The sequence below is a fragment of the Atractosteus spatula genome, chromosome 16 (genome assembly GCF_055471065.1).
Source record: "Atractosteus spatula isolate fAtrSpa1 chromosome 16, fAtrSpa1.hap1, whole genome shotgun sequence".
NCBI lineage: Eukaryota > Metazoa > Chordata > Actinopteri > Semionotiformes > Lepisosteidae > Atractosteus > Atractosteus spatula.
In genome coordinates, this window is record NC_142721.1 from 10,396,758 (window position 1) to 10,424,348 (window position 27,591).

A 27,591-nucleotide genomic window follows, 5' to 3' on the forward strand; every position below is an offset into this window, starting at 1 on the left:
CATTGGAGTCATGGATTGAGAAAAGAGAAACATTTAACTGGAAATGAACTCTTCACAGAAAAGTTGGATAATGTTCAGTGCTTTTGTACAAATGTGGGCTGAGTAATCTAAACCATCCATATCCCTAAAATATGAGCTTTACTCATCTCATAGTAGTTTCTGTGCCTGTTAACATAATTTTTATCTTCTTCTCACTACATTTGTTCTGCAAAGATAATGTGAGCAAGTTACTTCCAAATCTAGAAGCAAAACAAGGTGTTTATTTAATTATTGACTAGCACTGTTAGGAGATGACTGATGAGGAATGGATGAGTCAGCCAGGGTTGCATGTAATTGGGGTAGATAGGACTGTTATTTTTTTAAGAGTGACCAGCCAGGAGGATGGTATACTGTAATTTAAAATAACTTCCCTGTCTGCTTCTAGAATAATCATAGCATGGTGGAGGGCATAATGAATTGCCTGAAAGTGCCTGTTCTCTACAGATTAAAACATAAATTAGCACAGTTTAACAGTACTGTCTGAATGGGCCTTATATGCAACAAGATGTGCTGACGGCGATTCATTATTTTTTTCATACTGAAATCATAGGTTTCAAATACAAAGCATTTAAATATTACTCAAAATTGTATAAGGCTTTATTAAGTCAATGATTCCTATATTAGAAAAAAACAGTGCTTGCTATAGTCAACTATCTGTATGATGTTACTGTATATTTGAAAAGTTAATTACTGTACTTATTGTTGACTTCCATTCTCTGAACAATAAATTTCTATTATAAATGAAGAATGCATCTTAAGTTTGTTTTAGAGCTTAACTGTCTCCCAGACAAACATTACAGTTACATATATATAATTGTAAGCAGATAAGTATACTGTATATTGAAATCAGTTGTTAGAGAAACCTTTCGGTTCACACTAAATTGTCTGCAGTAGCATTCTTGGCAAAATAAACAACAACTTCTTAGGTATCTGTTGTAGCAACTATGCTTTTTTTTGCAATACAATGGATGATTTTCAACGATTTATATTTGACTTCCTTTCCTATTACTTGACCCCAGCTGATACTGTACATTAAGGAGCATTTCACCTCATATTACCATTTGCTCATTCAAAAACAAATGTAGTGCTCTAAGCTGGGAAGGAAAGTGCACCTTGATGGCCTGTGTCTCTGAAAGGAATGAAGTTGTCCTCGTGTGGCTTAGCCCTCAGCATTGTGCTGCCTCCTCTCGAGATCAGGCTCTCTCCCAACTGCTGAACTAAAGCAGGTGCCAGTGGTGTTCGCATTATGGAAAGTGTCAGTGCAGATGAATCTTAATCCTTTTTTTTATGTATTGCTTGGATACCAATGGCAGGAAGGAACATGCGTGTCCATGTACTATGCACATGTAGAGAGCTCCCTGTAACATTTTGCTGAATAATGATGCACCCTGAGACGTCTTAAGTATTTACTTATTTAAGTTTTAAGTGTTTCTCTACTGTGCGGCAGGTTTTGTGGAAGATTAGTGGCTGATTGCATTACTTTTTAAAACGTCGACCATAATCAATGTTGAAGCTCGGTAAAAATTCAGAATATGAACCTGTAGAAATTTCTAAATGTCCTCTCTGTGGCATTTCTCGCATATTCCTGTCCTGTTGATACTACACTGGTAACACAGCATTAGATACAGTAAGTAGATTTTACTTATTGCTTCGGTAGTCAAGATGCGCTGTTTGTGTGTATCGATACACATGATGTGCCAGATGCTCATTATGAATTGAAATGAATTGCTGACTGACACTTGTCGGGTGAGTGTCTGTGTGGTGAGAGCTCCCCACTGAATTGACAGTATTAGCAAAAAAAAAAATGGGTCTCCAGGCTAAAGAGGTGGAGCAGAGCACATTTTTTCCGGGGGGTTTTCAATTCCTGCGAAAACGGAGGTGGGGAGGGAGATAAAATTATCCGTATAAACTAATTATGGGTATATTGTTCAGCTGCAGAAGACAGCTGCCTGATCCAGTTAGAAATGAGGAGTGCTAATTGTCTTTAATCCCCTAGAAAGTGCCCAAGGCAAGGCATTCTCCTGTTAACCATGGGTGATGGTGGGGGTTGTTAACCTGACCAATGCAATAGCAATATCAGATTCTCATAATCTTATTTGAGGCATGTTTGTTTTCTTAGGGCTGCCGGAGCAGCTGTTTTGTTAAGTGGTCTTGGTGCGGTTTAATCTTCACCAGTAGGTGTCTACTGTACATCACTAAGGACCAGATCACACTTCCCTTTTTGTTGCACAATATCAAAGTAATGAAAACTCGTCTGGGATCCTCTTAAATAATCTCTGTGGATTGTTTTAATGAAGGCAAGCTCACCCCAAATTCAGGAAACTGTTTTTTTTTCCTGTTTGAGGTCTTGCCTTGAGGGTAATCAGCTTAGGGTCCCTGTTTATAAGGTGTTTTCAGTGTAGTTTATGATAGTATACAGTCTTGTAAATATTGACATCGATGCCTCAGAAAGTGAGCATTAATCATAGTTGCTTCTCAAGTGATCAAGTGTTCTGTTAAAACATTACAGTTCACCCAGTTGGGGATTGCTCCAAAAACTCTTTCTTGTTAAAACAGCATATTTTTGTTGAAATGAGCTATATTTTTCACACAGTCTGCAGTTTTTGTCAGGGCTTCTATGAGTCCCAGGGGTTGAATAGCTCTGCTTTGTATTAAAAAATGGAAAGACAAGTTCAAATCTTCCTTGGTTTGTTGTCTTAATAAGTAAAGGTAACTTTAGATTTCTGCTGTGTTCTTTGATTCTCTGTGATTGTAATCTAAGGGTGTCAGGCACCTTTACTTTGAAATCACAGAGCTTTCATCAGCTGTATGCAACCAGAGACGAGTCATTAACAATTGTATTACATACCTCAGGCTAAAAGCACTTTGAACCAGTGCACAGTTTATGTAAAAGGTATTTTCTAAACCTAACAAAAGATGATTTGGTTTCTGTGTAATTTGTGGTAAATGGAAATGGGGTGTTTTTTAAAAATTAATCATGTTTCCGCATTTTTGTGTTTGGCTGGCAAGTTTAATGTGTATACTGCACAGTATAGCTTACTTTAAATGCCTCACTTTACAGACTTTTTGTTCCCTTAAAGGGTTTTGCTTACTTTTTGTTTACTGAAGATATTTCCTGTACTGGGAAATGAGTTGATACGGATCATTTAACTTAGAGGAAATAAAATTTGGTGCTTCTGAGAACATGTATCCCAAACAATTTGAAGTAAAATAGTAAGTTACATTTGTGAATGCAAAGCACAGCATGTACAAAAAAGTACTGTAAATCACAGTAGTATCCAAAATTGGATTATTTTTATAACTGAATCATTTACTTTGCATGTGGATTTTATGTACTTGTGGTTCAAAGGCTTTTATGGATGAGGGTCACTTTGTGTTGCTGTATATGTGACAAGTTCAAAATTCATTCTTTTTTAACAGTGTTTCAAGTTTTCTCCTTTAATATTTTTGAGACTCCTACAGGTATGTACGCTGTATACTGTCACAGCCAAGTGAGGTAACAAGAAGGGTCATTTGAGAAGCATTTGCTGTTCACTGGTGGAAAGTTGGACTATTTGACTGCATTTCCCTGGTAAAAGTTTGACCTGGTAAACTTGCTCTGATAATTTTTTGCAGTTTTGACCACGCTTGTATCACGCATTTGCTTTTAACATACTGTTGTGCTTTATTGGCCTATACCATGTATACCACTGCAAACATGAAGGAGCTGTCCATTGCACTCTCTGATAAAAACATCAGTCCTTTACACTGTATATGCCATGAACTCATCAAGAGTAGTTTCACCTTGCAGATTTTGCAACATTAGGACCTTATTCCAGTGTGCTAGGTACTTGCTTTGATCCGTGATTTTATCTGATGCTTATAGCAGTACTTGCTGTATTCCAAAAATAACCAAGTTGTTCCCACTTTGAACTAGTTTGAGGAAGCAAATACTGTACATGACATGGGATTGTGCATGGCTATTGGATGTCTGCTCGATCTGGATTCCAAATCATTAAGAAATGGAGAAGCAGGTTTTCTGTACTGTACCTGTTGAAATGAGTATTGACTTTCAATAAACCTTCTGTTTTTCATCTTTGGAGCTGCCCAAACCCTGACCCTTGTCCTGTAATTTGCTCCCGGCTTGTGAATTGCACTGGAAATATAAGGCCTGGGCCCGTGATTTATGTCTGTGGTGAGGAGTTATTAGAGAAGAGCCAGGCAAGGAGTTGACTTGCAGGTCAAACCTTGCAGATCAAGGCCAAGCAGGGAAAAAGCTGAGCCCGCAATTTTGTTGTTATTCTTACTCCCGATTTTGTTTGATTGTTTTATTTGCTCCTACAAGGCGAGTTTTTTAATTGGAATTGAAGCTCTCTGAATGGCTGCTGGGATCTGCTTTCAGGGAACGCTTGTTCTTTTTTGTATCCCCGTAATGCAGAACCACCAGGATTATTTTTAGTGATCTATTATAGCATAATAATCAAGTATAAGAAAAAAAGGGGATTAAAGCTCTTTTAATTGAAAACAAATGTTATTATAAATTGTCTTCCGACTAAAACTTCAATAAAGCTTTGAACCAAGGAGGATAGTCCAGGATAGTTTTCTTTGTCAGTTGCCGATGGGGTTGTGTTCTGATTAGCATAACACAAAACAATTTAGATGCAGAACATGAACCGCTGTGCTCCTCCTCCAAATGATTGATACAGCGGAAATCACTTACTAACTGTAATAATCTGGAGCACAAATGAGCATATGGAGTCCAGTTGAGGGAGCCACTGCCATTTTCCTTCTGCATTCATAACGATTTGCAGCAATTGTATGTGTACTATAGTTGCCCTACAGTGTATATTTATTTTTAAAAGAGCTTGGACTTTAAGATGAAAGATCAAACCAGTTTGGCTGATGTCCTACAGAGTCTCAACTTAGTTATGCCGTTTTTGATTGGAGAGTTTTTATTTCATTCACTTTAAAATGCACTTTGTAGAGCAAAACAAGCTACTGAGTTCCTATAAACATAAAAGGGCTAAAGGCTGAGAACCAGATAAGCAAGAGAATGCATATTTGGGTAAATATCTTACGACAGGGTGAAATATATTTTCACACAGGTAGTTGTTTTAGACATTGTCAGTAACTGTGTATACTGTATTACGTAGAAGACTGTTAAGATATTAATTCTGTAGTCTATTCACAATGCCCCTTTTAATCATTGTTAAAAACAACTTTTATATTGTTTATAACTGTACTATGTGTATCTTGGGCACTGTTTTCTCAATGATTTCAGTGGACGTTTGGACTGTAACAATTCTGGTCAGTGCAGGTCACTATCTCGACAAATGCAGTGAGGAAATTGATTACACCTTGACCTGTCCCTCTTTTATCACACATGACACATGATAGTGTATCTATAGGGAAATTCATCCATCAGTTATCCATTGGCCATCTGTAGGGATCCTGCAGTGTGGAAAATCAAGAAGATATTTTGTTATAACTAATAACAGATGTCAGCAGTGCTTCGTAGCAATTGATTTAATTTTGAGAGTTTAAAGGGCTTGCCTCATTCCCTGCTGCAGAAATATTTGTATTTGCTTTATCTTTTCCCCAAGAGAAGGAAACCCAGAAGTGATACTTACTGTAACATTAAAAATAAATGGGGTTGGCAGGGAAAAAAAAGCTTTGCAATTAATTCAACTGTCTCTTCTTCATGTGACATCTTTCCATAGCAGAAACAAGGTCAGGGTGACAGGAATGTAACATATGGAATTAAAGGGCTTGACATTAAGAGTGCTACCTATTGTACATTTACCTCCGGTGGGGTGCATTTAAGAAGATGAATCTGATGGTTTATATGTCATCATTGCGTCACAGAAATGTGACCCCCAAAAACAGGGCACACACAGACACACAGGTGGGTATACAGTATGAAATGCAAAAGATAAAACGTTGCTCTTCAAAACTGTGTTGAAAATGTTTAATTTTGCCTCTTTTGAATTCTGGCTTATAAATAAAGCATACTTATAACTACCTGTGTGGTTTTGAATAGTAATTTTCCAGAAAGCTGGCAGCAGCTGCATTATCTGTTGCTCTTTTCAAACATTTTCTCCTAAACAGTTCCTAACCCGAGTATGACTGCTTGTCCCAGTATACCAGACTGAAAACTGACACAGACAAGGGAGTACTATAACTTTACTGAGCTCCTGAACAGGCATTTCTGTATTTAGTGTGCCCTATAGGGAGCAGCTTGGAGCTATAGAGAGCTGAATGCTGCTTTTTGATGTGTGTGCAAGACGTGCTGTGCCTTAGCTAGGTTTTATCTTAGAGGAGCAGCTTTTTTGTTAGTGGAAATCAGAATCTGCATTCTGTGTAATGAATGCAAATTTCCATCCCTGCTTTGAATACCATAAGCTTCAGTTTCTGCGTGAGGGGAGGGGGGTTGGGAATGATGAGATGAGGTGGAGGTGCTGGAAGTGTAAGTGAGAACATGCAGCATAAAATTGAATTTACAGAAACATCAGCTCATACAGTAAAACATAACTGACATCTGGGGAACATATGGTCGGCCACAAGATTATTAAATTAGATCTAATGCTTCTGTGGAAATTAATTCAACGCTTCATGCTGTCTTACTAGTAGAATTATCTTATGACCCTTTTTATAGGATACAGATGGAGTTTTGGTGGGGGGGGATTGTTTAATTTTTTTAACTTCTTTTTTATATTCTAATAATTTTCACTGTGGTTGTAACAGTGCAATTATGCTGATAAAGCCGTCTGGCACAGTCTAGAATTCTCCTGCTCTTTATCAGGCATTCTGCAGTATGTGTGACTAAGGTCTGGTGAAACTCTACTTATTTTGCAGTTTAATAATGGACTTGAAGCAAAATCTCTTCAAATTTAATTTTACCACTTAATAATTTAAAACCTGGATAGATGCAGCGGTTACAGGCATAGGTAATAGAACACCTTATGCAGATCTTGCTGTGAATAATTGCCCGGATAATTAAAGTCAAGTTGAAAACTGTGAGATTTACCAGTATTTTGTAAGTAATAAAATTAAAAACCAAAAAGGCAGATTCTGTAGAGGAATTCAAAAAAACGTATTCCCTTCTGTCCTCTCTGCTGTTTTTTTTTTAAATTCCCACAAGTATTGAAATTCCATTTGCCTGTGGTGTTTAACTGGATTACATACTAAATAAAGGCTTGCCCTTTTAGAAAGGTGAATGCCAGTGGCCTCTTCATTGCATGAGCAGCGCACAACCAGTTGCCCATTGGCTCACACATGACGAAGGACAGATGCTGTTTGTCAGGGAGTTTGACGGGAAAAGTAATTGCTGATCTGTGCAAGTGGGGTTTCATGGACAGATATCATCCTGCTGCTACACAGGTAAGTCATTCTGGCTCTCTAGGGAGCAGTGAGTCCTGCATGGGTAATTTTAATGCCTGGACCAGGGCACACACCTCCTGCCATATCAGACAGATGACTAGGGCACAGTAAGGGTGCAGTTTCTGTTCTGCTGGATTTTCACAGCGAGCAGAGAGAGCACAATGCTGTTGAACACGCAAGCCTTTCCTGTACCCTGTTTATTTGTACTTACAAGGGATCAAACCTTTTTGCTTCCACTAAAGCTTCAACCTTTGTTATTTTTATGGCCAACAACTGGGCCTAAATTCCTAAAATGCCCTTTAATGGCATTTTTTAATTTTAAGTTTAATGGCAGAACTGAGGTTTCAATTATTCAAGATGGAAACCTATCATTGTTTCTAATTTCTGCCTAAACATCCATCCATTTTCGAACTGCTTTATCCAGTACAGAGTTGCAGGGGAACCGGATATTATACCAGCAAGCAACGGGCACAAGGCAGGGTACACCCCAGATGGGATGCCAGTCCATCGCAGGGCACACACAGACACTCACTCACACCAAGGCCAATTTTAACCCATTGGTATGTCTGAACTGTGGGAGAAGATCAGAACACCCGAAGGAAAGCCATATTAACACAGGGAGAACATACAAACTCCACAAAGACAGGTCCCCAGGCCTGGAATTGAGCCCAGGGCACCAGGACTGCTAGGCAGCAGTGCTAACTACTGCGCCACTGTGCTGCTCTCTCTGCCTAAACAGTTGGATAAAAATCAGAATATATAGGCAGTCCTTTGTTAGGTCATTGAGAGCTGGAGTGACACTACTACCAGGGAGCGTGTAAGCACATGTTTGCTCACTGTCTCATTTACTATAATTTCCCAGATGACAACTTTATGCGAGTGTAAATTCCTCTCCTCCCGACAGCCTCATTTCAGAATAATTTAAGCGGTGGTGGACAGGTTGTGATATTGGCATCTGGAGGCAAGGCTCTAAACCTTCAGTAATAAAAACCAGTGAGGTTTAGAGAGGACTTTTTAGCACACAATTTAGGATGGTCTTTCTTTTGTATCCTTCGGAAAACATTTAACTTTCAGATTAACAGATATAAGCTCCTGCTAAGCATACCATTAAACGGACCTCCACCCTTAAACAGACCTACAGATCTCCAGCGGAAAGATTTGTGTACAAGGTGGCAGGAGAAGGAGCTGCTCTGTTGTGTTGCTGTCTCTTGTTTTCAGGTGGTTGTCAAACCCAGACGAAATTTGGTCTGTCTTTGCTTTATTTACTATACCAGGTGTTGAGTTTAACAAGGCAGTAAACCCCTCTCCTGTCTTCAGGGAGCACAATCTTTGTATTTGCCTGTCAGAGGTTCATAAGCCAGAGAATGCATTAATCCTGTTTACATTGTCTGGGCCTGAACTTTTGTGTACCTAGAAGGGGAGGAGAGAGTTAAAGGTCTGGGAAGAGACAGGGGCTGAGTCAGGGTGGGCTAAGAAGCATGGTAGACACTGCTGGGAGGAATAAGATGTCATTTCCAGTGTGAAAAAAGGTTTCTGAGAGGAAAGGGGAGAGCATGGCTAAATTTAACTTCCCATTCTCCACGTGCCGTTGTATATCACCGGCCTCCACTACACCTCTTGCTTTGTGAGAGCTGGATGTGTTTCCCTGTGGCTGAAGATGGCAGCAAACACGGGCCTGAGGGCTCCTGTGCGGGACCAGAGCCTTCTCTCTTATGAGCACTATAAAACGGTAAGGGGATTTTATTCCTGGACTGGTGTGGAAGGTCTCCTTGGAGAGGCAAGTGTTTCTTTTGACGGAGCAAGCCGAAAACCTTTTTTTTGTTGTTCCAAAGTGTTTTGAAGTGTATGATGAAAAACTTTTTGGGGGGCAATGGCACCCAGGGCTTGTAGTGTGCTGACCTCTGAGGTTATTCTAGGTGTTCTTTTCTTCTGGTAATTCTTGTTTAAACACAAGCAGTGTTTCCTTTCCTCTTGTGAGCTCAGTGTTGCTGATCCTTTATGAATATGCAAGGTTCTGAGTGGCACATATGACTGAATAATTTTGAGAAGGCTATAATAATCTTTGTACAAATGTTCATATTAGATTAGATTGAATGTTTCACATGTAAATAATACACCATTTTTGTATTACTACAGGGTTATATAACAATATATATAGAACAGTTGGTTCCTAGTAAGATATGTACTGTAGCCCCAAAAATTAAAGTCTGTTGTATCTTCACAATTTTATTTTAACAACGTTTCCACTTTGTGCATTGCGTTTTATCACAGTAAAACAGCTGTGTAGAGTGTAATAGTTAAAATAACTTTTAAGTACTAAAAGAAAATACTTTCCCCTTTACCAAATAGCTTAATCTTTCAACTTTATAGGTGGCAACTGACTTGGTGGTTTAAAAAAGAAACAGATGTTTTTTAAACTATCATAATGACTGAGAGTATTTCTTAATGTCACAGTAGCATTGTGTGTGACCCTTCTTCACTCTTCCTTTGATGCACTTGGACACAGTGACTTTGCTTGTTATTGTGTCTTATTTACCTGGACCTTTACTTTGTGTGAGCCAGCTGTGATAGGAAGCTGTTAAAGTGAGTGTGTAAGGGCAGAGACTTTTGGGGCTGTGAAAACCTACATCTAAACTGAACCTGCTGTGGCAAAGAAGGTACTGTTTCAGTCCTTGAATTAGTAATAGTAATTTGTCTGTGAGAAAGCTACTGTACATGCTGAAATCTCGGATGGTTTTGTTTGGTGTTTTGTTTTAGTTATACATACTGCTGTGAAACATTTTTTAAGGCTTGGATTATAAAGGAAAAGAAAATAATCTTTTAAAAAGAAAACCGTATGGGAATGTGTTTGTATACAAATGGTCAGGTCACTGATAAAAGTCACTGCAATGTACTTGAGTGCGCTTCAATTAGGAATAACACCTGTTTGTGCAACAAGAATAGCTATTGGGAGAAAAAACAATTACTTCTGATCTAAGCACCCTTGAAAATAAAATTAGATATCTTTAAAACAAATGAGGCGAAATAAACAACTAAGTGTGCTATCTGCTGTAGTGCGATCTATACTGAAGACTTGTACTTAGAAATATGCCTTGAGAGACACCAACTAAAAAGTTTAATTGGCCATTTAGAACAAACTCAGGCTTCTCTTCTGTTGAGGCATGCAAGGTTAATGATTAATATGTACTGAGGGTACAAAAAAGTCTTTGTAGTGCCTTGTTTTGTTACGTTCCAAGGCCATAGCACACCATGCTCTTGGGGTAAAAATGAAAGGCCATTGAAATCAATTCAGTTTGTGGTATTAGTTAATGTGGCTGGTTTGAATGATTTGTCATGTGCTACTGATTCACACAGCCTCCAGATGGGTGGGGGGGTGGGGGGGCTAGTGGTGGCATGAAAGATGATTCAAGTGCTGTTGATAACAAAGGGCCAAATCATGTTCTGAAAAAAAACAACTTATTTACTTGTACTTTTAAACTTTGTAATGTTTAATTGAAAGCATAGGAAAGCAATGCAAAGCTTCAAATCCATTTAGAATATTTCTATATGAATTATTCTAAGAATTATGAATGTGGCAAATGATAATAAAAGTTAACAGAAGTTGTTTTCTGGGGGTGGTCTGAATGTGCTTACATTTTGAAAGTTAGAAATGTATATAAGTGTACTTCTGAAGATATCAACAGTTTGTCAGTGTCGTGTGGATTGAAATTTGCTGTAACTGAATTCCGAGAAAATAATGTGAATGATCATAAAAGTTAACTATTTAGTTTCTTACCCCGAATTATCAGTTCATCTGTGCAAGTGCTCTTTGATATTTAAATTCCTACTGTATCTGACAGCTTGATGTAGACAAGCCACAGTTTAAAGGAGATGTACAGTAAAATTCCTATTTCATTCAAAGCAGATTGATTTTTCAGACACCAGTCTGAGTTCTCAAGAGGATCCTGCTTCTTTTTGCCCTCATGGTGTACTCTATGATGCTGTTTGAAGTTTACAGGGTTGCTGTTAGATGTGAAATTAATTTCCAGTCCTGCTGCTGCTGATACTGACACACTTCATAATTTCTGATGGCAGATACATCATACAACTCAGCCGGTAAAGAGCATCTATCACTAATTAACCTTGGTGTTGTTCGTCCTTTCCACATAAGTGGAACATGCGTCAAGTGTATATCTCAGTATAGAAATGAAATACAATTTGGGTGGAATAATCTCCTGTTTCACAAAAGAAGTAAAATGGCGCATGAACCGTTTAAGACCATATGCCATTGTCTATGCTTTTATCAGTCTGGGAATAGCTTTTAACGTTCCAGATGGAAGTGGACCCTTACACACATTGACGTCGCTTTATGCGGGCGGTGTGGCGGCTCTGTGGCTAAGGATCTGCGCCTGTGGCTGGAAGGTTGCCGGTTCGTATCCCGCGACCGGCAGAGGAATCCTACTCCATTGGGCCCCTTAGCAAGGCCCTGAACCCCAAGTGCTCCAGGGGTGCCATATAAATGGCTGACTCTGCGCTCTGACTCCAAGCTTCTCTTCCTGTCTGTGTGTCTCATGGAGAGCAAGTTGGGGTCTGGGAAAAGACAAATTCCTAATACAAGAAATTATATATGGCCTATAAAGTGATGTTATCTTTATTATTCAAAATCCAGACTATATCTGAGGAACTGATACTGTGTTCATGACTATCATGATAATTCAGGTTAGCAGCAACGCTTTGACAGTACTAAGACTAGTGCTTTGCTTGGCTACTTGGAATTCCTGTGAATCCTGTCCTGAGACCATCTGAGCTTTCATGTGCTCTTTAGTATCATGCAGTTTGTGGACATTATGTGAATCTCTTATTTGCAGTGTCCTATTATAACTTCTCATCTTCAGCTTTCAATGAGCATTCTGCTGTGATTATTCAAATGCCCTGTAAATGAAACCTTTTTAGTTTTTGATTTTTCAGAGAGAATTAGACTATGCCATTTATGTGCCATGACTGATGGCTAGTTATTTTGCTTGCTCTGTAATTACCCAAGCAAATTCTAACCATGTTTAAACTTCAAAGATTTTCTTTCTTCTACTGTACTGTTCAGCCCCCTGTTTGGTGTTGTAATTCGTTTTTTTAAGACATGCTGTGAACACAACTTGAAAGAGTTGCTGGTCTATGTTTAATGTGAAAAAAAAATTGTGCACCTGTTGTTTGTGGTCAGCGGAAAGCAGTGAATCATTCTTGTGAGAAAGGCCACTTGAGTCATAGGGAATATAAAGACAAACCCTACGTAACGTTAGTCTTTCAATTTGTCTCCTTTATTGGGATAAGAAATGTTGACAGTTGTACACAATAGTGACTAGGAGAATTTTTCCACAACATTAATATGCTCTTTAGTTATTGTCCCTTGCAATGCATAGGAGAGACAGAGAGGATTTTAACTCCAGAATGTGAACATGAGCCTTTTTAAATTCTAGAAGCTTAGCCCACAGTAGTATGCGTTTGCGGAGAAGGTTTCAAGTTCTCTTTGAATACCTGTTTTTTTTTATCAGAGTCGCAATATCACACAAATTAAAACACACAACGTAGCAATGGTAACCAAATGAGGATTTCTGACATTGTGGGTGCTTTCCTCACAGTTCTACAGTCCAGATTTTGAATTATTTCAAAGAAATCAAGAACTGTAACTGACAACCCTGAATGTGTCACTGGACTTGGTTTTGCATTTAAACTCAAGAATTTTTGTTTATAGATTTGTGTATGTTAATAGATGTGTATGAAATATGTGCCGTTCTATGAAAGTCTTTGTAAATCCTGTAAACTAATTATAGTACTATCAAAGTCAGTAAAGTTATAAAAGACAAACTTGTTTCAGGGTTTGTCATTTGCGTAGCCGCTGAACAGAACTCACAATGGGTTTAATTCTCAATGATGCCTGCGCTGTCACACTAATGATTAATTCACACAGAATTGGAGTCACAGCAAAAAATTAAAAAAAAATGTGTAGAGTTGAAAATGAAATGACTTCAACAACTTCTGGATGAAAGAAAAAAAGCAATCTAAACTTTACTGGTATTGGAGGTAGGTTGAAGGCTGTTGTTAAAAAAGAAAGAAAGTAACCTCCCGTGTATTTATGCTGCTTAAGGACAGTTGCTCTAATTTAAAGCTTATGCCCTTGTAATTGTTCTGTGCGCTACATCTTAATTTGGTCCTGCTAATGAAATAAGTGAAGTAATTTGATAGTTTTGTTCTGTAGTTGGAGTGAGCTTTCGGATGGTTGTGCAGCTTTCCAGATTCTTTTTCTTTCCCTGTCATTCCCCCCTCACCCCCCTGGGAGTGAGTTTTGTGGAAGAACTGTCCCAGCATTAAGACCTGCTATAGAAACAGTGCTCCGTATTATTTAACAGTATAATCTCATAAGTTCCTCAGCAGTGGCGGTTTTGGTGTTTGCATACAGGCATCATATAATGAGATGCCAATATGATGGAGAAGCCGTTTTAAACACCCAATTATAAACAAAGCTATTCAGATTATTCAGACGCTTGTCTGATGCTCCATTCAGCCTCTCTTGGCCAGTGAAGGCTCTGTCTGTCTTAAGCTGTGATGTCAGACTCCACATTTGAAAGAAGCGCTAGCGGAGCCTGAATACTTGAATTGTATACAATGCCTTTAATTTGAATACCACGCCAATATGTTGGATCCAGCTGAGAACAAGCAAGTTTGCTCGTATGTTTTTTTACTTTTTTTCGAACGTTATGTATTTGTGAAGATGTCCGCCTTGTTTTTCACATTCCATAAAAAAAGGTGTCGGCTTCAGCGCTCTGTGATGCCCAGAGTGAGTAACACTTTTCTTCTTTTCCCTTTTTGCTGCACAGATTTACACTGATTGGGCCAACCATTATCTGGCTAAGTCAGGCCACAAGCGTCTCATTAAGGACCTACAGCAAGATGTCACAGATGGAGTGCTGCTGGCTGAGATCATACAGGTTGTAGGTAGGTCACCATTTCAAATAGCCTTTATGCATATTTTTGGCTGCATGGTGTGGAATGGTATTTTTAGTTATTTTATTTCTTGTTCTCTTTCATTCGTCTTTAACAGTGTACAGTAATGGAGACTTTTGTTACAGTTGTGTTCATTGCTGATTGATACACTATTAACATGTAGAGACTAATTGATGGAATAAACAAGACACTAAATTTCATTAAATTATGTATCCTTTTAGAGTACTAAGTGTCTTTTGGATCCAAATCTAAATGGGCTAAAAACCCAGCAAACAGCTGTTTCTAGTTATTGAATGTGTAACGCATTCTAGGAAAATGTCCAACATTAGCACCAAAACGAAGAAACCACAGCATATTGAATATTGTCATATAAAATTGAAGCGGTGTGTGTATTCCCATTTTGAAATTAATTCTTAGGAGAATTTTCCACCCTATAAATTTTAAATTAGTACAAAAGGTACAAAGAGTTAACTTTTTAGGAGTTACAAGTGCAAAGAGTTTTATTTTAGGATAACATACTAAAGGTGGGTACATTTATGGGTACATTGCTGACATAAATTGGAAGCTCAAAGTTTGGTTTCCGAAGTGCGAAGTACTCATTGAACAGAACCTGCTGTCTTCTGAGTTCATGTGCTCGAGCCGAACAGCGATGGTCCTGTGATTATAGTATCCAGCATCATAGTGGTGCTGCCAGATTGATGGGAACAGAGGTCCTTTCTCTGCACACTGGAAGGAAGGTTACAGCACATGTGAGCAGAATGATAAAAATGGCTTTAAACCTTATTTATATGACATGTTCACTGACTCTTGATATTACTGGATTTTCTCTATATTAACTAGAAACATAGGTTTGAGTTCTATTGCGGGTCTGTCATGTGTCATATTTCAGTCCTGATGCTTACATAATAAAAGATATGGAAGGATTTTAGAAACACTGATTCTTCTATAAAATTTATTTTTAGAATCTGTTATTGCTTGATTATACTACACGCATTGCAATTTTGCAATAGATGGTTTCCTATTATTTGACCCATCACTAATTGACGTTAGACTTTTATATTTGAATTCCATTGCACTGTATTTAAGGGGTAAATTCTGTCTAGCTTTGCTGGATTGTTACATTGCGGGAAAAAAATCATATACCCTATTGTCATTCAGTGCACTCTTTACATCTACAGTTGTTTTCAAATGTTGCATTGGGTCGACCTTTAATCCCAGCAGTGGTAATTTGCTTTATCTTACTCTGATTTATTTTTATTTGGTGCCAAATAACCTTGCCAATTTTGAAAGAAGAGCAATAGCTAGCAAAATAACTGCTGCACCGCAAGTGACTAAATCATTTTGCGTTCATTTGTCTTCTTTACTGAGAGTTTGGAAGGTGCCAGTGACATTGTCGCATGCTGTCCCACCCCCAGACAACAATAATGAACAAAAATAGGTGAATGCCGGTGTCAGTTTTCAGAGGGAAAAATGCTCAGGCTTCCGAACAGCTGACTGCATTTGCTGAAGAGGCTGTGTGTGGCTCCCATCTGTGTTTTCTCTGCCTTTTTCTGAAGACGTCATGAAATACTATACCACCCAACTTATTCTGCTGCCCTACAACTTCTGAAGCCAGTGAGGGCAGTAAACACAGCAAATCTCAAGCTTGTGATCAGTGAGGGAAACGTTTTGCTCTCTAAAGGTGTCACTTCTTTTAGTGAGTGCAGGCAGTGCAGTTGAACACGTCTTGGAAAAAAAACACACTTGCCTCAAATGGAAAACATTAGCATTGCTTTTTTATGAGAGATTTTTAAAAATAAAATCAACAAGTTAAGATCATGTGGGTGAATGCTAGATACAGAGTAGTATAGAGCTGAAACCGAATTAAAAACAAATGATAGTTCACAGCATTGGTTTGAGGCGTCCGTCTGTACTCTGGTTGGGTTTCTCAGTGGAATGGACAGGGCAAAAAAATGAAACCTTCTGATGACCCTAGCCATATATCCATGTTGTTTTAGTTATCGGCTACCAGTTATAGTCATCAGACTGCTTAACTTGCAAAAAGAAATTCAATCGGTGTATTATAGTAGAGCACTCAGTTTCAGATGCAGGTTTGCTTGTAATATTGATGAGGTCCAGCCTGGTGCTAGTGGGAAGTTTGTGTGTACTTTGTTTCCGTAATTATTTTTTTTCTCAGGGCTCTAAATAAAGTAAAAAAGGGTATATAATTGTTTTCTGAAGTGATCTTAAATTTAAAATGAAAGCCTGTCCATAGCCTTACCAAATGTCCTGTAGCCCAGGTTCTTATTTCATTGTGGAGCCTGCCAAAACCCAGACACATCTGACTGGACCAGCATTCATGTCATACCGGTTAAGCATTCCTTTAATCAGCTGGGAAATACGGTAGGCCGTAGTTGCAGCTGTGAGACAGATGGAATGCTCGGTACTTAAGTAAGGTGGACAAGCCTTTGCCATTGTTCTGGATATTTTTTTTTATAAGACGAGTTGCATTGCCACAGTAGGAGTATGAAGGAGTTTTCCTTCTTGTCTGTGTTGCATCGTAATCGTTTCGCTTGTACCCACAATGCAGTGTAATTTGCATTTCTTAGTTGCTCTCCCAGGCCATATGCTTCAGTAAAATGAGCTGTAAATTGGGTGTTTAATTAAGGCAGTGGTCTGCAACCCCTATCCTGCGGAGCCAAAGTGTCTTCTGGTTTTCCTTCCAACTGAGCTCTGGGTGACTTAATTGGATCAATCACTTTAATTGAGAAGAGTTAACATGCTTCCAGATCTCTGCTAGATCTCTGCTAACCAACCACTTAAGGTTGCGTATAAAAGCCGTAATAAAGATTTAAATATTGTGTACAGATATTTTATTGGGAAAGAAAAAAAAAGTATAAGTTTTGCATGTCTGGACTCAAGACTCAGTCGATTGTGCTCAAATTGTAATCGATTGTACTCAAACTGTACAGGCACAGAAAACCACAGTTTTCTGCATTCCCCCAGTGCTGGTGGTATTGACTTGTGGCTGGAGCTGCAGGGAAAAGTCCGACAGCTCCTAGCATAGGTGCTGTCAGCACAGTTGCTTGGTTTTAGAGGATGATCTTGTTTCAGCTGCTGTGGGCAGGGCAGGGAGAGCCCGTGAGAATAGTCCAACAAGTTTGCTGATGGCTCTCAGGCCCTCGCACATTTGCTTTGATAAGATTGGATTTCATTAATGTGGGGCACCGGCTTCTGGCTAGCAACAGGTCTTCTGCTTCAGTTGCTGGAGAAGTCGAGGAGCGGACAGATTGCCTTGGGTATTTCTAATGAAAAGTTATCCTTTTGTTTTCTCCCCTGTCCAGCAAATGAGAAGATTGAAGATATCAATGGATGCCCAAAGAGTCGGTCTCAGATGGTGAGTGACGTTTTACTTGTTTATGTTATATTTCCGTATCTCAAGCCTGTTTTCAGTGTCCATGTCCTCGTATGTCTTACTGCGTCTATTATGAAGAATCAAATGAAAGAGGGTGACTTTTGTGTACAGACATTTGTGTGCAGATCCTTTTAAGAAAATGTCAGAGTTGTTATTTTGCAGACTTCAGATGCTCTATTGTCTTGTGTTTAACTGAGGTGAATTTTAATTTTGAGTCAGGATAGCTTGATTTATGAGCTCCCTTGTTGCTGCATGAAAGGCTTTCTCATAAGTTTGATGCTATAAATGTAACTAACAGGGATCTCAAAACATAAAATTCCAGAGGTTTTTAACTACATCTAAACAGTTCTCCGTATGCATTGCAAAGTGAGTTAAAAGATCAAAATCAAATTTAGTGACTAAAGCAGTGTCCTTTTAATATGCAGAACATTGTTGGTGTATGATACACCAAAACGTAGTGGAAATAAGGCCTAACCCCCCACCTCTGTATTGTTAACATTAAAATGCAAAGAGAACTGGTTTTGTTGGGGTACCGAAAGTATCAAGATCAACCAGTTGTTCTCTGTAATCAGTTTTCGAGTGCACCACCAATTGATTTACTTAATGGTTTGTTCAAAACTAAATGCAGTATTGACCCACGTACTTAAAGCCATTTTCAGCACCACTGGGAAAGGGCACCCAAATCTTCAAATAATTCATCAGTTCTGCTGAAGTACAGGAGCACCCTGTTTAATTATGTAGATTACTTAGCAAAGAGTCATTACAGTCAAATAATACTCTTTCCAGTTCAGTTGCATAAAATGTCAGTTCTCTCCCTTGTTTTCTTTCTACACTGTAATTACGAGATTTTAAAGACATGAACGTTTGTGTACTAATTCTGTTGTCAAACAAAACAACTGGGAGGTCATTAGCTGGTGTGAGCCTCAATTTAGAAAATGGCTTCGATTAATATTCAGCTTTGCCAGTAATGCTTTGAGGTTCCATAGGAGTAATACAGAGGAGTGCTTACAGACAAGAGACCAAGCAGGTGCACACTTAGTGATTATGCAAATGTTGGCGTTTAACTCAGAACACATCAATGCATTTTAAGCCACAGAAAATAGGCGTGAAAAACTGTCCAGGCAAATGGAAAGCTTAATTGCTGAATTTATCCTGATTGGTACTAACACAAGTGATGTGCACATTTAAAATAATTCAAACCGATTATTAACATACCCATTTGTTAAAACTAAAAAAAACATAGCTTAGGCTTCTTGTAGTTTTTTTAAATCTTTTTTTTGTCTTCAAACAGAAGAATCTCGGTACAATACTTACTACTGCTACATCAAAAAAAGTGCTAATTATATATATATTTTAATTGGCAACCATCCATGATGGAGAATTCCAATCCTGAAATGTAGTACTCTTCCTGAAGAGCTGCTCTTTCAGATAAACTAATGTGCATTTGCATTTTTAAATAATCTCCTATACTTCAGTCATTGCTCGTGCATCAGATGGCTGGTTGTTTTAATGCTTTTATCAAATGTTTAGGTTATGTGCCCTATGTCAGCCACATACAGTACATTGCTTGCTTTACAAAAACCTAGACCCTGCCAGAGATTAACAGTGCGGACACTAAGCCCCTGCAGTCATTGATCCCTTACTTAGTGAGTCCATTTAAATATTCTGTTCCTCTTCAATTTAAAGTAAGTTAATATTTAATGTTTCCGTTTTGAGAAAAAAAAACTTTTCTGTTTTGAGCACCTTACACTGAAGTATTAAAATCCTGAGGTTAGAAATCAGGATTGTGTGTGCTCATGTCTCTCAGGAGAGAGACTTGCAGTGTTGTGACAACGTCCTGGGCAACATGCTAATCCACATAGTTTAAAACAAATAATGTGAAGATAGAGTATTACAGATGTTTATCACCAATGACATCACCGATACTGAATGAAACATAGTTCCTGAGAACAGATACCCAGTTGGGACGAGAAAGTTTTTGCCTTACAACATAACTGCATGTACCTGTAACCCCACCTGCATCTGTTTGCCAGTTTTCTTCGCTTTCAAAACTGAAAATGTTTTTATTGTATTGTAATTTTCTGACAACGTGCAAGTATAACACCTTCAGAGGGGGGGTCGAATCAGCTTTTTTTAAAGAGTTAGACTTGGGGGTGTATATGTCTGTATGACATCTTTATTGCATGAAATGTAATTGAATCAGCTGTGCGGAATAATCTTCAAAATTAAGAATTGTTCTGTCATTGTACCTGTAGTTTTATAGAATGCGATATGATACACTTTGTTAAACCCCAGGGAGGAAATTAAGTTGCCAATATAGCTCATAGACATACAGTAAAAGGCAGTACACTATACACACAACAATTATTTCAAAACATACATAAAACCCAGTATATTTACACAATTGATCACACCATAAAATGCACTATTCTTAAAACAAACTGAAAAAACACAGTGAAAGTCCTCCAAGATTAAAAGTATATAATGCAGTCATTGTGACTTAAAAACTAGCTTTAAGGTTCATATACATTTTTACACCTTTATCCCGGAAAGTTCAAAGTGAGGCATTTCAGGATTGTTCTGAGCACCTGATCCTGTTTAAATGAGACGTCTAATAAACGGGCTTCTTTGATAACATCTTCACATTTACATGACTTAACCCAAAGTGACACTGCCGCAGCATTGCAAACAAATCAAAGGAAAACAGTCCCTTTTAGTATTAGTCTACTTGGGAGCACCCATTGTTTAGCAGGGCTTGCAAAACCATGTCTATTGTTGTGCAGTATTAAAGGGAGTACAAAGGCATTAAGACTATTCTTGGTAAGCAATTTGTATTTTTACAATTACAGGAAGAAGTGGGATATTCCCAATTTCACAGTTCACCAGTTAGCCAAGGAAGTGTAAGCTCTAAATGACTAGGCCCAAACTTCAGGTTGAAGTGAAACTTAAAGGCTGTGTTTCAGTAAATTTTATTATCGAGCTGTTAATATATAGTTAAAAACACTGCATCAAAAATAATTCAGAGGATAACAACATTGGGCCTCAGAGACTGTCTGCCTGTTGCTGTCATTATTTTCACATAAATAAGCATAAATCTAGAATGGTGTTTGTTGCATAATCCTCACCCCACTAATTTAATGCTCATATTGGTATGAAATGTTTCATATTTGTGCCCCGACTGGAATGGCATGGGTTTAGATCAGGTTGTTTCAGTACAATTATCGTGGACGTTCTGTGTTAATGAATACTGCATTTTGTGGGGGAAAAAAATGGTCTTTAAGTGTCCTAGTGGACTACACACAGTCAAGGCTTTGAAGCAACATCACTAACACTGGTAATGACTTACAAAATATATTGGAGAGAAGTGGTGCAACAAGCTTGTGTTCGTCTTGTGAAGAAAAGGTGCATATCTGAAATAAAGACTGCACACCTGTGCTGACATACAAATAAAGTAAAAGAGCAGTGCATCGTCATGAATGCCTAATGTTTGATCAGTGCAATAAAGAGTGCCTGCCCAGCAACATTTCATCTTTGTGTGTTTGTGTTTATTGTAGTACAGTATCGGCAGTTCAGCCCTGAAAAGCAAAGCCCTGGTAATTCGGGAGGATTGCTTTGTTCATGCAAAGCACTGCAGGTCAGGCACAGTGCAGGTGTAGCAGATTCCTGGAGGGAGCAGAGAGCAGGAGCCAGCCTGTCATCTGCCTGTACATTTGCCACTGCATTCTGCAGCATACCGTCTGTTTTGATTGGTGTCCATAGGTAATATCTTTCCTCTCTGTGCAGTCGGGCAGTGTGTGTGTAATGCTTTTCATGTTAACAAAACACAATGTAGATTATTTCAAGTGTTGTAATTCCACTCAGATGGTTCAAATCAGATTTTCATTTTTTTTAATTCTGGGTTTTTCCGAAGATACTCAGCTTGTCTTTTGCTTCTTCTTTTAAGTCAGGTTTTAAGTAATTTCTAAGGGGGGGGGGGGGACTTTTTTTCCTCTCCAGTTATAATGGCGACTTCAAATATTTCTCATGTTTTGAAATGTAAAATTATGTGAAGTGCTATTTGTGCTGATAACGCAAAGCAATTAAAGCTGTTGTTATGCGAGGTGATACTTGGCACTTTCCTTTTATTGTGTGTTTAAAATGAAACTGCCTGTAAGACAGCAATCGTGTATGTCAGCCTTTGTTTTGTCCTACAGAATACAGTGTGATTTCTTGACGAAACTCTCAAGTGTGCCAGACTCTCCCAGGTGATAGGCAGTAGCACCTCCGTTCTGTTCTGATGGCGATTGACACAGTTCTCTTGTAGACAGCCTCTCTTGGGGGAATGGCATGCTGTACTGCTGGATTCTTTCATAGTTTTCCATTTTGAAGTTTCCAGTTCTCATCTCAGAAGAATGTTTCTGCCGCATAAAAGTCTCAGTAACCTGTGTAAATATTTGTTTTAAGTGGTGTAGCTGGCAGTGGAAAGTAGCGTGGAACGCTGTTGGATTCAATGGAGATGCATGCAAATTCAGAAAGATAAGACAGCGAAAGTCCTAGTGTGAAATTTAAGTGTGGTGTTTTAAAGCATCCACTGTAATACAAGTAACCTAAGGGACAAAGGTGAGATTTTCTTTAATTTATCTAATATGTGAAACTGCTTAAAACACACCTTTGTTTTTGAAAGACTAGGAATCCTGTCCATAGTGAAAATAAAAGTTCTGATCTAAAAATACAACTAAAACTTGTGATTGCAAACTTAATTTTGTAAGAGTCAGTGCATGCTTATTTTACAAGAGAGTAAGATATAGATAATTTTGGAAATTTTAACAAAATGTAACATAACAATGCAAAACAAAGAATGTTAAGGACGTTGCATATAAGTCACTGATTCTAACAGAAATTTCAAGACCATGTCAGTGTGGTTCAGTAAATGTTTCCAGATCTGTTGTTTTCTGTGTTTATCTGTTTGGGATGGTTCATCGTTCTTTAGGAATTACATTAGGGATTAGATTAGGGAAGACATGCTTCAGTATAGTTGTACGTCGGTGAGATTCACATTATTTATTATGGGGGGGGACTGTTTGAGTATTGGGGGACTGTTGACTAGAAATGATAGATGTAGTTTTCAGGATGTCCAGGCTGATGTGGAGTGAAGGAAGTGGCAGGAGAAGTAAGACTGCATGGCAGGTGAGCATTGTGAGAGAAGGATGAAAAATGACAAGCAGGACTGGAATCTGGCGCCTGCGATTTGAGGTGCAAGCACTAACACTGCAGTTCCTGCAACGGCTCAGCTGTATTGACTTAGATCAGGTTAGTTTCAAAACATTAGATATGTATTTGTTGTATGATAATGAAAAAAGTCAATATAATGGGTGGAGTGATAGTTAAACATTTACTTAGATTGATACTTTTCCTTTGTTTTAAGAATGTCCTATCAAAGAATTCTAACCTTTTGTGGTAAATTGCAGATTCAAATTCAGAATAGTGGCATTTCCTTTTTTTACAGCACACAAATATCCGCAGTTGTACTTGAGTGTCTAGGGATTTGTTCTATTTAGATGTATTGAGTGGCGAGTTATTTTTAAATTCAGTTCTTCAGGCTAGCGAGACTGGCGTTATTTCTGAAAGGCATGGAATTCTGAATGGGGCATGTTAGAGATTCCAGGAGAGGTTGGGTATGGTTTTCTCTGTGAACTAAAAATGCATAGGCCTCTACCATCGAAACAGCTGCTGGTTGTTCATTTCATCTAGGACTGCTTGTCACTTGTGGCCCTTGTGACACTATGGCAGCAGTCCTTGCTATTCTGTTTTCATTTAACTCCAAGAACTCCATCTGGAAGTGAATAATTATGACTAGCTTTCCCACTTTTTGCTTTAGCTGACACTCCTCAAAGTACACGGGATATGTATGAGTTATTACTAAAGAAAATCAAATGGCACTTCACTGGATTTCTTTATTTACGTAACACAAATGTGCTTAAATAGAGTAAGTCGTGAATGGGTGAAAAGGCAACATGATCCTCTTGCTCAGCTGGCACTGCGGCTGTTCACCTTAACATGACCCGTAGTTTGTTTGCCGACTATATATTCCTTTGTTTTCCAAAAAATAAATTCCGTCATTTTTAGTTTGTTCAAAGATTTAATTCATCTGCTATGGTGATGGATAATATGGCTGTTTTGGTCATGTGGTTTGCAGAATTGAGATGCATTACCTGTGCTAAGATGTGTCCCTTTTGTGTTTGAGTGGTGCAGGCAGCCTGTCATTCCTCTGCTAAGCCATATTTGACTAGAAAGGTACAGCGGCTGGGTCATGATTATAATGTAGCCTAGCAACCAACAGAGAGTAAATACCGTCCTGGATAATACGTCTATCTTCTTTCGCATGCTTTCCTGACTTTTTCGTTTTCTTCTCTCTGGAGTGAAATAAAAAAGGAATTATTCCTGCCCTAAAGCAAACCAATTTACTTGATGTTCTAGAAAACAAGGTTTTTAAACTCTGCTCAGTCAGACAGCCAGAGGTCAGGCGTAGATATACACCTGTAAGGCACTGCCATAAATCATGTTTTATCCTGGGTGTTCTCTTTGCAGAGCTGTAAAGTCAGTGGGGGAAGGGATTGGGCTGGGTTGTGAGATTACTCTAAAAATACCAATAAAACTCTGATTAGGAACTCTTTGTTTTTCAGTATAATGGAACAATATTTGCGGCAGTCTTGAACAGCAATTTTGTTTGTAGTTTCTGAACAACATTAACCATTTTTTAGATTTGTAAAACCCCTGTCTTCAGTTTAATTGAGCTCTGTGCATTTTCTCTGCATTTCAAACCTCATTTGTAGAAAATGGTTTTTAAGGGCATTTAGGTTCAAAAACATGAAAGTAAATAACATCCTGTTCTTCACTTGCTTTGAGTTTTTTTTCCTATTGTGTCCTTTGATATGCTATGAATATACCTTATGTTCAGCTGTGGAAGGATCTAAAGATTACATTCATCCATGCTCACTGACTTCTCCTAGCCCTCCTGAAGAATAAGGTGAGACTAGCGGCTGATGTGTGTTTTTACTTCTCCTGTTTTTCAGATTGAAAACATTGATGCCTGCCTGAGTTTCTTGGCAGCCAAAGGTGTCAACATACAGGGCCTTTCTGCAGAAGGTAAATGATTTAGATGCAGTAGAAACACAGAATAATTTTGTTACTGCTTATGTCAGTATGTTCTGCATGTACTGCTTCTAATCAAGTCTTCTTTTTTGATTTAGGATTAAAGCAGTCTGTATTCAATTTATTAGTATTCTCCAAAGACTTAATAATTTAGTCCCCCACCCGTAAATGTTTAATTAAATAGCATTATTTTACAATTTTATCTCCAGAAGATCACTTCCATTCATTTTGAGTCCTCAGTGCTTCTGCATTAGAATCCCATGTCAGTACCAACGAAACTATAACTTCATAATGTTAAGTAGCTGCACATATCATTACCATCTCCAGTGACATGTTACGGTTTACTTAACAAAATGAGAAATAACATGAGCTTTTTATAGTACAGCAGAATGGCTCCTACAAAATTAGGTGTGTTGGCATTTAATTGTTGTCAATGAGTATTAAGGGCATTAGTTTAAACAGCTTCTGTCATTAGGTTAAAGGGGTACTGCAGTCCCAAGTTCTTAGAGTGGTTATTAAATCTTGGTAACGAGAAATTAATTGATGGGATTACAACATTTTATAAATTCTGAATTAAGCACAAAACCATTAACGTTGTGAAAGTACTGTATGCTCGACATGTTGGTCTTGCCACTGGCAAGAGATTACGAGAATTATGACACAAAATTGGCCCTTCCTTCTCAATAGTCACTGTACTGACTCATGTAATATGATGTACAAGAGAATAAGTTCAGGTTGTGCAGCACACATTTTACCGCACAAATGTTCCAACGTGATCTACATGCAGAGGTAACAAATAAATAGGACTTCTTGGCAAAACTGTCTCAAAGTCGAGAGCTATATTTTAATTGGATTAAAAGAGATGTATTAACAAGCCTGCTTGTTCACGGTGTAATAGGGCTGCTTCACATCACCAGAAGTTTTGTTGCTTTGTTCTGATTTGCAGACAAGAACGGCAATATGGTGCTGCACATACCTGAAATTTCATCCGTTTGGGGATGTAAATTGGAGGTTTGTACGTTACTCTGTACGTACGTAATTTGTACGTTACACTGTACATTTTACTTTCATTGTGGTTTAAATACATTCATAAATACCAATTCTTTTTAACCCTGACGTGGCCCTTTCAACACCCTGCTTGGCAGAGTCACTGCAGGACTGCGAGATGGTTCTGAGTTTTACATTTACCCAGTTTGGTTGTTTTTTTTTTAATAGGCACCATTTTGATAAAGTGTAGAAGCATTCTTCGTTTTGTACGTTTATTTACAGTGTCCAGAAATATAATATTAACTTTAGAATCAATAAGAAAATGTTGTTAGCTTTGTCAAGATACTCTAGCTAAAGTATTGAAAAGAGCTTAACTGAACAGGTTCTCTGCATGCTGTCTTTTGTCATATTTTGCAGAAATCAGGAATGGCAATCTGAAGGCCATTTTGGGCCTCTTCTTCAGTCTGTCTCGGTACAAACAGCAGCAGCAGCAACAGCAACAGCATCAGGCCCACAAGCCCCCATCTCACCATCACCATCCACATCACCAAGTCCACCCTCCGCCCAGCGCTGCCTCCCAGCATCCCCAGACTGCCCAGAGCCACAGTCAGGCCGGGCCTCCGCCGCCAGGCCACCACCCTGCCCACACCTCGCTCCCTGTGCAGTGCCAAGCACAGCCCTCAGTGTCGCAGCAGCAGAAAGCACAAGCAGAAATGCAGTCCAGGTAACAAGGGCATTTGTATTGATCGCACTGAGGATATTGAGCTCTGACTGTCAGTCTTCTGCACAGTTTATAACCACAGTCTAAAGGGTTTTTTTTTTTTACATACTTGACAAAATGTTCAGGTATGCTTTATGGGTTTTGTAATTGTTCAAGCTTATCCGCCATTTTGCGTAGGATACTGAAAGTACTAAAGAGAGAAATCTAGTAAGTCAAATCTGACGGTTTATTCCTTGTTTTGTTATATAACCTTTTTTGTGTGTATAGGATGTGGGGAGTGTAGCTTATATAATATGCTTGGCAGAATGAGAATTTTTTTATTCATTCGTCTTATATTTGCTTCTTTCTCAAAGTCTACTCAGTGATATGTGTCAGCTCATTTCTTCCCAGCTTTTTAAGTCCAGCTATCGTCTTCTGTAGCCTTTGCCCGTGCTTCTTCTCTCATCTTCTCTTTCCTCTCTTTATCACAGTCTTCCATCCAAGGATTCATCTCACAGTAAACTCCTCAGGTTTACCCTTGGTCAGAGAAAGTGCTCTAGGTTAGCTCTTGTTTGTGTTCTATAGCTCTAACTCTGCTTTTACTGCATGCTGGGGAATGTGTTTGAGGGAGGGTGAGGAGGGGGGTGGGGGCAAACCACATATAATTTGACAAGGCATCCTTCCTTTTCATTTGAGATGTCTCCTCTTGTAGTTGAGGCTAAAAGCATCTACATACCTCTTGGCCCCAAATGTGGTTGAATTGTGCATGAAAGAGTAATTAAAAATACAACTGGTGTTAAAGACGTTAGAATAAAGACTGGTGGAAAATACTTAAGTATTGTATTTGACTTTAGGGAGTTGTTTATCCTAAAGTCATTGTATATATAAATAAGTAATGAGCTAGGTTTTTTTTTGCTGAACGCCATAGGGACATTTATTTTAGACTTATTTCATACATTTCTTCATGTTTCTTTGTCAATAAATGGAATTACGAGGTGCTAACAAA

At 38.5% G+C, this 27,591-nt stretch overlaps 1 protein-coding gene across 1 annotated transcript in view; it reads left to right on the plus strand.

Moving 5' to 3' along the window:
• Nucleotides 1–27,591, plus strand: part of nav2a (neuron navigator 2a) — a 124,688-nt gene that overhangs the window by 14,713 nt on the left and 82,384 nt on the right. The window contains exons 2-6 of the mRNA XM_088934843.1: nt 14,247–14,364; nt 17,697–17,749; nt 24,820–24,892; nt 26,303–26,609; nt 27,077–27,145. Of these exons, the coding sequence (XP_088790969.1) occupies nt 14,247–14,364; nt 17,697–17,749; nt 24,820–24,892; nt 26,303–26,609; nt 27,077–27,145 (620 nt within the window). The remainder of the gene's footprint in view (nt 1–14,246; nt 14,365–17,696; nt 17,750–24,819; nt 24,893–26,302; nt 26,610–27,076; nt 27,146–27,591) is intronic.